The 14663-nt window shown below is 45.6% G+C and overlaps 1 protein-coding gene across 1 annotated transcript in view; it reads left to right on the forward strand.

The window, feature by feature from the left end:
• Positions 1–304: 304 nt before the first annotated feature.
• TNFRSF21 (TNF receptor superfamily member 21) overlaps positions 305–14663 on the forward strand; it is a 65504-nt gene continuing 51145 nt past the window's right edge. Inside the window, exon 1 of the mRNA XM_040249506.1 lies at positions 305–824. Within this exon, the coding sequence (XP_040105440.1) occupies positions 738–824 (87 nt within the window). The 5' untranslated portion in view covers positions 305–737. The remainder of the gene's footprint in view (positions 825–14663) is intronic.

Raw genomic sequence — 14663 nt, forward strand, 5'->3', positions numbered from 1 at the left:
GCTTTTTCTCTGATCTTACTCATCGAGCCAGAAACAATAGAAAGGCGTCTGTCACAGAAAATAACTTACTGAGAATCATCTTAGTGAAGAGGGAAATTTGGGTCAAGGGTGGGCATACCTTCGCAACGTTTCCCTTGGATCAGAAAGCAGCTGCAAGTTCTTCAGCGAACGGCAGGGGGCAGCCTGCACCTCCTTGCTTGTTCTGGACCGCCTTCTCAGTTCTGCTCGCACAAAGAGCCCGGCCTCCTTCGCGATGACATCACAAAGGGCCGATTCCCCGCCCCTTCGGCGCCACCACGTGTTTCCCCGCGCTCGGCGGCCCCACGACTCAGTCCCTCGCCGGCCGGTCAGGGCAGCGGAGGACGGTGGTTGGCAGCGGCCGGAGGCTTCGCTATGGGAAGTTGTTCCTTCGTTCTCTCGCGCCCAGCCCTCCTCCCTTGTTCTCCGCAGCCGCTGTCGGAGGAGAGCACGGGGAGGTGCGGGTTGCAGCAGCGGCTGCTTCTCCCCGTCCGGACAGCCGCGCAGCTGGGCAGGTGCTAAGCGCCCCCGGAGCCTCGCTCGCCGCCTCCCTCCTGTGTCCGGCCGTCCGGCTGCCGCAGTGCACATGGGGTGTTGGAGGTAGATGGGCTCCCGGCTCGGGAGGCGGCGGTGGATGCGGCGCTGGGCAGAAGCAGCCACCGATTCAAGCTGCCGGGGGGCCACGCGCCCCGGGCGCCCTGCAAGCCCCGGGCTCAGCCATGGGGACCTTCACGAGCAGCAGCACCGCCCCGGCCTCCTGCAGCCGCATCGCGGGAGCCACGATGATCGCGGGCTCCCTTCTCCTGGTGAGCGCTCCGGGTGGGGTAGACGGGAGTCGGGGGCGGCGGCGGCGTTGCTGGAGCCGAGGACGCCGCGCTCGGGGAGCGGGGCGGGTCCCGGGGCCGGGGCTTCGGGGGTGCTGGGTGCAGGGGGGCCAGGTTACGAGCGAGGGCAGGCAACAGACCCGAGGGCTTGGATCGGGTCCTTTTGAGGGAGCCGCAGAGCTCAGCCCGACTCCGGAATGAAGGCGAATTGTTTTCCTTGCAGTCTGGCTGCGCCGGGAGAGGCGCTGGAGATGGCCACTCGGCTTCCTGCGCATTTCAGGGTTTCTTCACCTCCTCCGCCCCTCCGGGGCCCCCATGCCCTCGGCGCACCCCCATGGCCCCCAGCCGCTAGCACCTCCGCGGGGTGTGGGGCCGGGGAGCCGAGGCTGGCGGCGGCCGCCGCTTTGTTGCAGCTGCAGTGTCATGCCGGGATGCTACTGCAGTGGAGAGCGCGGGACCCGGGCGCGCCGGCCCCCGGAACGCCGGGTACGGGCGCCTCGCCGTAGGAGCGGGCGCCTGGTCCCCTTCCCCCTCTCTCCGCCTTGACTGGGTGGGTCCCGGTTTCGGCACGCCCAGAAAGGAACCCTGAGACCCACTCTCAGGCGCCCCCAAAGCGCCGGCTCCCAGCCAGGCGGCCAGCGCGCTGACACTTGCGTGGGGGAAGGGGAGAGCCCACCATAAAGGAAGCTGAATTTCCCCCCGTTTTTCCCCATCCCTCGCTTACCTGTGGCCGGGCAGGTGAGCATGGAGGGTGGAGCAGCTTCCTTCTGCACCCGGTCTGCATTCAGCTCCAGGGCGTGCCCTGTAGCTAGTTCTCTCCATCACTTATCTGGCCAAAGCCTGAAAGCACCTTCGACCCAAAACTTGTCCCCAACTTCCCCACATCCCTTCCCTGCCTTTCCAAATGTTGGCAGGGGGATGGGATGAATTAGGTGGAAGAAGAAAATTGATTTGAGATCAAACCCACGAGCCACCATAAGCTTCCGTGCTTATCTTTCTGTGTCTGCCGGGTGGATGGAGATTCTTAGCTAAAAACCGAACAAAAAACAAGAGCCTATTTTCATGGCAAGGCCGTGTCAAGGAGAGGCAGGCTTGCTGTCTCCTTCCCGAAAAGGGCTTAATGCCCGGCCAACCGAGATCTCTTAGATCCCAGGGCACTGCAGTTGCTATGGCCTGGGAATTCATCCTACAGACACTCTGGTTCCCTGTGCGAGGGCGTGTTTTAAAGGGGAAGAGAGACACTAAAGAAAAGTTTGGTGCTGTTCGGATTTATAATGAGGCAGGTCCCAGACTCCCTTCAAAGACCCTTTTCTGCCCATTCTATAACAGTGTCAAAGTCAAGATTTGTGTCTCCTTGACACAAGGGTGCTGGATGGTGGGCAGTAGGCTGGGAGGGTCCTTGAAAGCCGTGGGCATGCATTGGACAGTTGGTGTGGAGAGAAACCCATCTAAGTCCTGGGGAACATCGAGCCCAATATCAGTGGAGGTAGGTCCATCCTCAAGCTGCCTCCTTCTCAGTCTTAGATCTACTGCCCTACACCTATGCTCCCCTTGGAGTCCACTCCTGGATTAAGTCTTAAGTCAGTGCAATATTTCATTGACTTTACGTTTCTGCAATGAGATGCTTAAAGTAAGGTCGTGGTGTAATTAAAGCATAGGTTGCTTTAACCTCCAGAGAAAGAGCCCAGCTCCTTTTCTGAAATCATTAAGTCTGGTTGACCTAAAAAATTGTGCACTGGATTTGCAACTGAAGACTTGAGAAAGTAAGTTTGCCTATCTTTTTTTAAAAAGTAATTTATAGTGGAGCTTAGATGCAACCTTGAGATATTAACTAAAATGAGAGTGCTTATTCTCTTGCTAATTATAACAGAAAAGTTCCACTGCAGTTCATTGAGTGCCCTGAGTTGACCCCTTTGTCCAGAAGGGAAGCTGAGAGAGTGGACAGGGGTCACCAGGGTGGGGAAGCAATGTCTTTTATTTTTCCCACTCTACCAGCTATAGTCCTTAGCCCAGACATTGATAGCATATGAAATAATGATGTCATGGTTAAGACTCCACGGTTGGGCACAGGTTCCATCCCTGGTCACAGAACTAAAATCCTAAATGCTGTACAATGTGGCCAGAAAGAAAAAAAAAAAAAGATGATTTCATGACATTGTTATAAGGATTCTTTATCCCACTGGGATTCTTGGCCCTATGAAAATGACAGACTTAATGTACTGCAGCTCAGGTCCATGCAGCAGCATGCTCAAGGCACATGGTTTTCCTCTTCTTTCAAATATTTCCTCTTTCAGGGTGAAGATATTTGTTACTGTCATCATTTTTGATTCTTTCTTGTGATGACAGGCTAACTGAAGGAGAACTTACTGTAAGCTTTAAAAACCCTTTTTATATAATGTATATACAGCATATAACATGATTATCGTATATATCAGGTGCTTTATAGATAGTACCTATCTTAGTCCCAACATCTCTGTGAAGCCAGTGGGATGAGCTCAGTTTTCCAGTTGAGAAAATGGAGACTGCAAAAACGTCACTGGCAGTTCTGGGCCACCCTGCTCCCAAGTGTTGAGGGCGCTGGTACCGGGACTCAGGATCGCTAGGCTCCCTCTCACGACTCCGCTGCCTGCCTGCTGTGCCACTCTGCAGGTTTCACAACTCCAAATTGCCCGATGAGGAAATGTAACAAGAGAGAAGACTCACTGGGGGAGAGTTGAGGCTGGTGGTTTGATTTGTTGCAGGACACGGATGAGAATTGCATGCATACCTTTGGAGGAAAGTATTCTTGCTGCTTGCACTTCTGTTTCTGATGTGTTGAGATGTCTGCATGATATTGGAAAGTAAACCACACACTGAAAGGCAAAATATTGTGTGTTTCAGGCCAAAAATCTGGAGAGCAGATGAATGAGACCTTGAGATTTGTGCCAGTGTTAAGAAATGCCCTAGAATGGGCTGACAGCACACTCAGAGATGTCTCTTGCCCTCAAGGAACTTGCTTTGACTGCACAGATAGAATATTGGCAGTGGGACAGTCAGAAGAAAAAGGAGATGTAATTGATAAAGGAAATGAGGTCTGAAATGTTAGAACCCACTAATCTGCGTATATTATGAATTCCTGATAGAACAGTTACTGTAAGAGCTTTCAGATGAGTGCTCACCTAGAAAGTCCCACATATGGGTGTTTGTTACTGTTGTTGAGACTACATGTCTTAGTGCCATCTCCTGACCTTTGCTTATTAAAGTTAATCATCTAGCATCCTGGCATTTGACTTCGGCTATTTGACTAGATTGGTGTGGAGTAGCTGGTTGGGGCTGAAGTCCTGAATAGATGCTAGATTAAGTGACAGGTTCAAGGAGAACTTCGAATTAGAGCTAATGTTATATCCAAAAGATTTTCTCCTTCATATACACCTGAACTTCACAGTCTTAGAGCGTGAAAGCTGCAAGGGAAAACTTGGAGGGGAAAAACAGCCTAGATGGGGGAAGCAGATTATTTTTTCATGTTAACAAACCTACATTGAGCGCTTACTCTCAGAGGCACTGTTCTTGGTAGTGGGAACCCAGGAATGAATTAGAACTTGGATCTTGTCCTCCAGGTACAAAGTATATGGTGTATAAACGGACATAGCTATCAATAGTGCTGGTTGAGTTTCACACTTTCAGAAAGAACCCACAGATGAATGTACTATGCTCAAAGTAATACACAAAATGTGATGGATGTTAGCATCTTTAAACTACTTGAGGGACTTCGTGGCGGTCCAGAAGTTGAGGCTTCGCCTTCCAACGCAGGGAATGAGGGTTTGATCCCTGGTCGGGAAGCTAAGACCCCCAATGCCTCACCACCAAAAAACCAAAACTCAAAAAGAGAAGCAATATAGTAACAAATTCACTAAATACTTAAAAAATGATCCACATCAAAAAAAAAAAAATCTTGAAAGAAAAAAACCACTTGAAGAAATTGTGGCTTTTAGTCTGAAAGTCAAAAGAAAAAAATTTGTAGTCTCAGAATAACATCTGTTAGTCTTAGTAGAGAAAATGACTCATGATCGCACAAGTCAGGTATGTCCTGGAAGGCAGGGTTTCTCACATACCATGTGAATCTCCCATTCCTATTGTCAAACTGTCTGTATAGGATGGGATTGAGCTTTTTCACCCGAATTCTCAGCTGTTTCTAAAGGCATGTGGCTGAATCTGCCACAAGCCCAGTACAAAACAAACCTACGGTGTAAAGAAGACACACAGGCACATCAAATCAGCAAGAAAAAATTCCTTGTCATGGAATCCCTGCTACCCAAAGTTGAGAAAATACCATCACTAGACCCACCAACGCGCTAAACTGCGTATTTTAGTGTGGCTAAATTTGGACACAGTCTTTCCAGCTGGAGGTGGTCAGCACAGTTAATACTGTATTTTCCAGCACCATTTGCAGCAGGCCCCTTTCTCCAAGTGGATGGAGTGAGTGGGTGTGGGTTCAGGTTGGTTTCAGCAGGTGCTGTGTCCCATCTATCTGTAGATCAGAATGAGGAGACATCATTTTTCAGCCTTACGCTTGACTGTGAGGGTGAGAGGTGCAGTCTCTTTAGAGACTCTGGGGACACGTTGCAAATCGGTTTTGTCCTCATCTGGCCCTTTGTAAAGCATGTAAACTATAATTGGCTTAAGGGAACTTTATTAACTCTGTGTGTGTGTGTGTGTGTGTGTGTGTGTGTATGTGCAATGGGAAATGGTGAGAGGCATCATTAGATTATTCCAGGGCCAGAGTGAATTGAGTGGCTTTTTGTCAACTGCAGTGCCTCTTTTTCCAGGAAGCACTGACTCTGCTGGCCCTCTTCTCCCAAGCAGGCCTGGCAAAGACTTGGTGATACCAGGTCACTCGGCAACTTCCTGGAAAATTCAGGTGCTTCTCTTCAGTGACAGAAGTCTTTCATTGCTTTTGGGCTTGTGCCTGATGACCATTTGGAATGGATTTGGCCTGGAGCATTAGGCGCAGATGATGTCTATTGGACAGAATGAAAACTGAAGCTGCAAGAGGAGTTATCCTGGCCCCCAAGTTGAATCCCCCTTTAGCATTAGTAGGACACTGGGTGTTGTAGTTGGAGTAGCAGCTGCTGAACTGCGATTCTTTAGGAAAGGGGCGAGATGGTGAATAAATACTGGCCATGCCCCAGTGTTTGTATTTGTCAAATACCAGAAAGTAAACAGGCATCCTGAATTGGCTTGTGTGCTGCCACCTGGCTTCCATACCACCTTCCATGTCCAGCCTGAGTCCAAGAGAGGAGAGGAGCTGGGCAGAGCTTGTAAGTAGGAAGGGAACTGGCTGATGTCAGCAAGTATCTGCTGAACACTCACGGAGGCTGTAGAAACACAGGGCTCACGGATGTTTAGGCTGTTGCTTCAGAGCAGTGGTGATCTCACTCTTCTTTCTCTTCTTTATGGCCACACCGAAGGGTAGATATGTGGCATCTTAGTTCCCCGACCAGGGATCGAACCTGTGCCCCTGCATTAGAAGCGTGGAGGCATAACCACTGGACCATCAGGAAAGTCCCGTGATCTCATTCTCCTTGAGAGAAGCTGAAGGCCACCAGGATTCTCCTGGATTCTGCAAAAAAATCCCACACATCAGCACCCTGGCCTTGAAGATGACAGATGCTTCTGTGGTGGGAAAGTTGTGCTCAATGTGTCCTCAGGGTGTGGCACTTGGAGCCATTTGCAAATCTGTTTTGGGAAAAGGAGCCTGAGTTGAATGGATTTAGCAGGGAGGAGAGGAGTGAGACAGGTTCTGGAATCAAATGAGCAGCAGTGACTCTAAGAGGTCTCTGGTCCCGATAGAGAGGAAGAATATTAACGGCTTTTAAGATGAATCATTGATTTTGATTATTAAGCTTCTATTTATTGAGCACATACTATTGGCATTGTGTTGAACAGCTTCTACAAATGATCTCAATAGACTCTTCAAGTCCATGAGGTAGTAGCTTTAGCCCTTTTACAGGCAATGAGGCTTAGGAGAAGCCATGGTCAAGAAATTGGCAACTGCCAGAGCGAGGGCTCGGAGAAGGCAATGGCACCCCACTCCAGTACTCTTGCCTGGAAAATCCTGTGGATGGAGGAGCCTGGTAGGCTGCAGTCCATGGGGTCGCTGAGGGTCAGACACGACTGAGCGACTTCACTTTAACTTTTCACTTTGATGCATTGGAGAAGGAAATGGCAACCCACTCCAGTGTTCTTGCCTGGAGAATCCCAGGTATGGCGGAGCCTGGTGGGCTGCCGTCTATGGGGTCGCACAGAGTCGGACACGACTGAATTGACTTAGCAGCAGCAGCAGCAGAGCGAGGACTCAGATCTAAGTCAGCCTTCATACACACTGCTCTTTCTGCCAAGGTGTGGGTCGGGCACAAGCAACCTTAATTTACTGGAATTTTGTTTCCCGTTAAAGGAATACTTTTACCTGAGAGTCGAACATTCTCTTTCCACTGGGTGAGCGGTTCTGCCCTGTGGTGGCATTTGGAAGTTTAGCCAAAAGGGCTGATTATAGCGTAAGAGCAACCTGTGTGTGCCGATTGAAAGAGAAGGGCATGGAGCAACTGGCAAGCATTTTCCTATGGTGTGACTTTGACCGGCAATGGTTCCACAGTTAAGATGGAAAGATTCTCTTGCAAACTGAAATGTTATAAATAGGGAAGAGATGCTGTGCTTTCCTGCTCCTGGGGTCATTTTGAAAAATATTTGCCTAGTGAGTAACAGTATGACACGAATTCTGCTTAGCAAGCTAGTTTCAACTCATCCTGAGAACTCGAGGACCTCTCAGGGTTTCCTTTGCTGCCGGCCTGATTATTCGTACAGGATCAGTCCACAGGTTTGCATCATCTGTTATTGGCGTTTTCTTTGTTAACTTTTCATTTCAGGTCTCTTAGAAACTGGTTGAGCTCTGTGATTTGCAGTCTCGGCTCACGTGAGGTGTTTGTATGTGATTTATCACACATGGAGCTCTCTCCTAAGGGAACTTTTCAACATGTCTTTTCATAGATTGTAGATGCTGAGTACACTAAAGAATGGCAGAAGGTGAGAAGAAATTTTATCATTGCTCCTGGAAGGAGGTTGGCCTTCTGATTTCCCAAAGAACCCTTTGGAGAAGGATTATTATTTTATGATGATTATCAGATATCATCTTAGGTATGGCCCGGTCAACATATGCAGGATTAAAAGAGGCAAGAGGCTGAGGAGGAAAAAACTCAAGGCAAATGGTGACAGGTTCCCAGAATAATCTAACTAGTCGTTAGTCACTCCTTGCTCTTTACTTCTGCAAGTCCATGGCTCCTCTCTCTTCTTTGGTTGAAACCTGGTCCAGAAATACCGGATTAGATGAGGATTGGGTATGCTTCTGCATACAGCATGCTCAAGGCCATTGTTGTTATTATTCCTTTTCAGCTTCTTACAGACGACAGACAACGCACTATTCATCTTTGTGTTTCTAGCCCAATGCCCTGACACACAATATTTAAGCAATAAATGATTGTTGAATGAATTCCAGAAGGATTTTGCTCTAAACTAACAGTTCATTCATTCTGGACAAGTTAGAGTGTAGTGGGAGCTTGATCTGAGTCTCAGTACTTTGAGCTACATCTCAAGGGTCTTTGACTTACTAACAAAGAACATTTTATTGTTTACTTTTTACTTTTTTTTTTTTTATCTCATCTGAGATCAAATCCATGCCCCCTGCAGTGGAAACATGGAGTCTTAACTGCTGGACCACCAGGAAAGTCCCATGATTTCCTGGTTCTTGAGTTTAGTCTCTGATGGTCTGACTACTTTGAAGTGGTGGGTGAGGAAGGAGCGGATAAGATTGGGTCACCCAAAGTTTGGATGTGATTTGAGGTGCTGTGATTCATGTCAGTGCAACCTTCCTGCCTGCCAGTTTCTATGCCGACGTCTCCTCTGGTTGGCAGTGTGTTGAGTCATCCTACTGTCGTTGGACCCTTGGTTGTTGTTCTCGTTGTTTTCCTGCTGCAGGCAAGCAGCACAGACAGAGTTGTCTCTGTACAAACCAGTTGCTCTTTTTTCTTTTGGGTTGTTCCCAAAAGTGAGGTACTTTTGATGTATATTCGCCAAAGTGGAATTGCTGGGTCACAGGAAATGAATGAACTGTTTTCCGGCTCTTGCTGCATGTTGCCAGATTGTTTGTAGAAAGACTGATTGATTTAGATTGTCACCAGCAGCCTATAAATGTGCCTACTACCCCACAAGCCGGCCAACATTGACGTTTATCATTTTAATTTACTTATGCTGCTTTAATAGAGATATGTAAAGGTCCTTGGTTGTGCAAATTTACATTTCAGTAGTTGCAAGGGATATTATCAATTTATCCATGGGAAACTCAGTAGTAAAGAATCCACCTGCAATGCAGGAGACGTGGGTTCGATTCCTGGGTTGGGAAGATCCTCTGGAGAAGGAAATGGCAACTCACTCCAGTGTTCTTGCCTGGGAAATCTCATGGACAGAGGAGCCTGGTGGGCTACAGTCCACTGGGTCACAAAAGAGTTGGACACGACTTAGTGACTAAGCAACTTATCCGTATAATCATTCTGTCTCCACTGTTGAGAGCAATTTTTGTTAACTTGCTTTGTGTTAATTTTTTACATTTTCAGCTGTAAGCTTTTATTAGCTGTATATGGCATAGTTTTTTCCCAGGCTACTTTTAATGTTTTTATATTTTATAATGCAAACATTTTGGTTAGTTTCTTTCTTTCTTTTTTTTCCTTAGTGACACCTCGAGGCTTTTGGGATTTTAGTTCCCCGACCAAGGATCAAACCTGTGCCCACTGCAGTGGGAGCCCAGAACCTTAATCATTTGACTGCCAAGAAAGTTCCACCTTGAATTTTATATTTGATCTTATTAATGTTGGATTTGTTGACATTTCTGGACTTTAGCATGTTAGTGGTGAGAACTACATCGGTGTATTGTGCAGGATGTTCATGCTCCTGATGTGAGTAAAGGATTTCATGGTCACATAAGTTTGGGAAGTTTGGGGCTCAACTAAGTCACCATTTTCTGCAGCCCTCCTGGGTTGGGCGGGCCTCTTGCAGCATTCATGAGGCTGCCATGAACTGTGCCTCTCCAAGAGAAGATTCCAGTGTCCTAAACTTCTAGGCCAGGGGTTGGTAAACTTTATCTGTAAAGAGCTAGATAGGATTTCTGACCACGTGGACCCTACGATCTCTGTGGACACCACTCAGATCTGCCTCTGTGGTTTGAAAGCAGATCTAGGCAATGCCCAGAAGAGTGGGTGTGGCTGAGTTCCAAGTCAACTTGATTTGTGGACACCGAAATTTGAATTTCAAATCATTTTCATGTATCATAAAATTTTATGATTCTTTTGATTTTTTTTTTAACCCAACTATTGAAAATGGGAAAACTAACCTTAAGCTTGTGAGTTATGAAAAAGCAGGGAGCTGGCTGGATTTATTCACCCGTGTTTTAGACCCTAGAATCATCAAAATCTTGTGGGACAAGATCAGGAAAATTCCCTCTGGAAAATGTTTCCTTAACTTTCCCTCCATCCATCTGCAGTGTACCAATAAATAACGAATCCTTTCTCCTCCTGTGTTTGCTCATCTGCTCGGTACTGTATATTCTAAATCTGTCTGGAAATGCCAGTTGGTTCTTGCTTCTCTTTTACCTCCTTGCCATGCAGTCTGTATTTTTGGTTTTGTGGCGGGCTCCAAGCCTAGTAGGGTATGTTTTAGGATTATAGTTTTTTAAAAATCTGGAGTCTTTGACACACTTATCAGGAATTGGTTATTGGCATATTGTTGTTGTTTTTTAAATAAAAGGAGGCTACACCTTTATTTAACTAGTGTTGTAAAAACACAGGGATTATTGTTATTTTTATTGAATTAAAGATTCTTTAAATTCTATAGTGCTTTGCAAATTTCAGAAGTTTCATACATATGATTTCTTTTTGGAAATTATTTTTTATTTTTGACTGCGCTGGCTCTTCCTTGCGGCACTCGGACTTTCTCTAGTTGCATTGCCTGGATTTCTCTTGTTGTGGCATGCAGGCCTAGTTGGTCCAAGGCATGTGGGATCTTATAGTTCCCCGACCAGGGATTGAACTCGAGTCCCCTGTGTTGAAAGGCAGATTCTTAACCACTGGGCCACCCAACCCAGGAAGTCCCTCATATATATGATTTCTTATAATTCCATAATAACCCTTTGTTCCCCCTTCCCCATATCATTTCTCCCCTTTTCCTCCTTACACTAGTAACCATTAGCTTCTTTTCTATTGGGTATTTGTGTTTTAATTGGAGTGTTTTGAAAAGTTGTCTAAGCCCAAGGGACTGAAGCTAAACTAGAGTACGATGATAAATAGAAAGAGTGATGATTAAAATAGCATTCATGAAGAACAACCTTGTGTCATGACTGTTTCACCTGCTCTTATCTGTAGTAACAATTGTGAAAACAATCCTAGGGTTGTGATCGTATGTATTATTTTTATTGTATTATAAAAATTATTTTTAGTTTATTATTCAATTATATTATTATATAATAAAATAGTATATATAATATACTAATGAAGAAATGGAGACACAGGTTAAACTGCTCTCCCCCTCCCCTGCACCCCCATCAGGATCTGGTAGAGCTGGGCTTGCTCAGATGCTTCAGGCTAAATTAGGTTTTGTTTATACAGGCTACAGTTGCTGCCCTGGCTGGTGGTGGCAGTTTTGCCAGGTTTAATGAGGACTCTGTAAATTCTTCACCTTCACCACTGTTTTATCTATAACTTGGCTTCTCCATCTAGTTGGGATCTTAGCCTATAGAACTAGCTATTGTGATGGGTGACGAGGGGGCTTCCCTGGTGACTCAGATGGCAAAGAATCTGCCTGCAATGCTGGAGACCCGAGTTTGATCCCTGGGTTGGGAAGATGCCCTGGAGAAGGGAATGGCAACCCACTCCAGCATTCTTGTTGGGAGAATTTCATGGACAGAGGAGCCTGAGGGGCCACAGTCCATGGGGTCATAAAGAGTCAGACACGACTGCGTGACTAGCATGACACAGTAACATGGTGATGGGTGGCGTGCGATGTGTTTCTATGGTCCAGGCCCTTGAAGGCTGAGTACACACACTCTCTTGCATTGTAGGTTCCAGGGAAGACAGCATCTGGGTTGGTTCTGTCTTGCTTTTTCTCCTCCCTTTGCCCTCCATCTCCTCTGAGCTTGCCTCCTTCCGGTCCTGTCGTCAGCACATTCTAGCCTCAGCATTCTCTGGATTCGCCAGCTTGAACGGCAGTCCCTGCTTTTGCCTTAGCAACAGAAGGCTTTTTTAAATCAGAGAGGATAGTAGACAGTGCCAGAGTCGGCCAAATTTATATAATGTAACTGGTAACGGGTCTCTCTGTGCTTTGCAGAAGCTTTTTGCTTGGCACCTTTCTCTTGGTACATTCTTTTTCTCCCTTCAAATCTCTAGAATTCCGGGCAGTCAGTGACTTATGATTACAAATTTAATGTGATGTGGAAAATAAAACGGTCAGAACTTCTGGGAGTATCTCTACTCTGCCTGGCTTTTTGCCATTTGAGCATCTGTTCGTATGTTTTATTTTTCTAAAGATGTTTTTGATGTGGACCATTTTTAAAGTCTTTATTGAATTTGTTACAATATCGCTTCTGTTTTACATTTGGGTTTTTTGACTGAGAGGCATGTGGGATCTTGGCCCCCTGATCAGAGATCAAACCTGTAACCCTTGCATTGGAAGATGGTATCTTAACCACTGGACCACCAGGGAAGTTCCTATTAGTATGTTTTATCCTCACCATGTTTTTATAGTTACCATCTCAGGAATAACTTGTTTCCCTTAGTTATTGTATCCAAGGAAGCTGAGATTCCTTTTGACATATTAGTTTTAGGCAGTATTAACAATTTTTCTATAGTAAGCTCATAAGCGGTCTTTCTGCTGGTCCATTATGAATAGACAAAAGTTTATCCCTGCCTTGAGTTTGCTCATTTTCTATGAAAAGTGATTGAGATTTGATAGGGAACAAGAATGACAAACACATTTACTTATAAACTGCACAGGCTCTTTCCCTCATTTATTAGAAGGATGAGGTCATGGGATAATAATTGTTAAAGATAAATAAGCATCAGGACCTTCCTGGCAGTCTAGTGGTTAAGACTTCCAGTGCAGGGCGTGTGAGTTCAATCCCTGGTCAAGGAGCTAAGGTCTCACATACCTGGCAGCCAAAAAACCAAAACAGAAAACAGAAGTAGTATTGTCACAAATTCAGTGAAGACTTTAAAAATGTCCCACATCAAAAAAAAAAAAAAAAATCTTAAAAGAAAAAGGAAAACAAGCAAAAATAAGCGTCAACATTCTGACATATATTAGCACATCTGGTGTTTCTTGGGTCCATCTCTGTGTCCTAGAGTAAGAGTGATATAACAGGACAGGTGTGATGCAAGTCATCAAGGTGAGTGTGGAGACCTTCCCTCCTTGAAATGTGCTTTGTGTCCTGGGTTTTCCCTTTTAATCAGTTCGTGAGTATTTGTCGTGCTTCTGTATCCTGTGCAGTTTGGAATGGTACACTGATTTTGGTCCATCTATCATTGTTGTTGTTGAAATAAGTGTCCTCTAAGTAAACGAAAATTTTCAAATAGCTAAGACAGAAATCAGGATGGGACATAGGTGACTTCTGGAGAATAATCGTGTTGTACTGCTTATCGTTCTAATCACCAAGTTACTCTAATCTTTTTATGAAATGAGAGCCATTTTAAAGTCTTCATTACATTTTCTTGTCATCTTAAGCACCACACAGAGCATAATTCTTAAACGGAATGATATCCTCAGGGGCTTTAGAGGTGAAACTGTAATATTTACCCTTACACCGAAGGGTGCCAGCCTGTTTGAGATATGGTGGCTGCGTGGTGGAGGCATCTTGACTTTCTGTCACTTGCTTTTATACCTGCGTTCATCCCCAGCAACCTCCTCCACTCCCACCCTTTACTTTGCTGCTTCTAATTAATTATGGTCTACAAATCCACTCATTCATTTACCCAACACACCCTGGTCAGGTATACCATGCATTGAGTACTGTCCTCAGGGCTTGGAGAGCATCAGCATATAACATAGATTCTATTCTTATCCTCATGGAGCTTGTGGTCCAGAGGGGAAGACACACTAAACAGATAAATGTATAACTACAGAATGATGGTTGTCATATAGGAAAAAAAGGAATAGGGGATAGATAAACAACAAAGCCTTACTATATAGCATAGGGAACTATATTCAATATCCTGCAATAAGCCATACTGGAAAAGAATATGGAAAAGAATGTGTGTATGTGTATAACTGAGTCACTTTGCTGGACAGCAGAAATTAACACACTGTTGTATTAATAAATCAACTATACTTCTGTAAAATAAATTTTAAAAACAAAACATTTATTAACCTAAGGAAAGGGGGTAAGGGGTGAATGGGAGACCTGTTTTAAGTGGGGGAGGGGAAAGCAGGGTTGGGATTTTGGAGGAAGTCTTAACTCTGGTAAAGATTTTGCATCTACCCTAAGTCACGTGAGGAGCCACTGAGAGTTTTAAACAAGGGTTGGAAGGATCAGATTTGGCATGTGAGTTGGAATGAGTGCTCAAGAAAGGAAGCCACGAACTCCATCCTCTGCTAGACTCTTCAAGGAAGTCTGAGTGTTCCAGTGAGGGAGCTCCTGGTTCCTGCATTTTTGACGTTTCTTTTGATTGCTCAGCATAGGGGTTGGCAGGCTTTTTGTTTTTTTCCTTTGTAGAGGCAGATAAGTTTGCAGCCATATGGTCTCTTGCAGTT

The sequence above is a fragment of the Oryx dammah genome, unplaced genomic scaffold, assembly GCF_014754425.2.
Source record: "Oryx dammah isolate SB20612 unplaced genomic scaffold, SCBI_Odam_1.1 HiC_scaffold_11, whole genome shotgun sequence".
NCBI lineage: Eukaryota > Metazoa > Chordata > Mammalia > Artiodactyla > Bovidae > Oryx > Oryx dammah.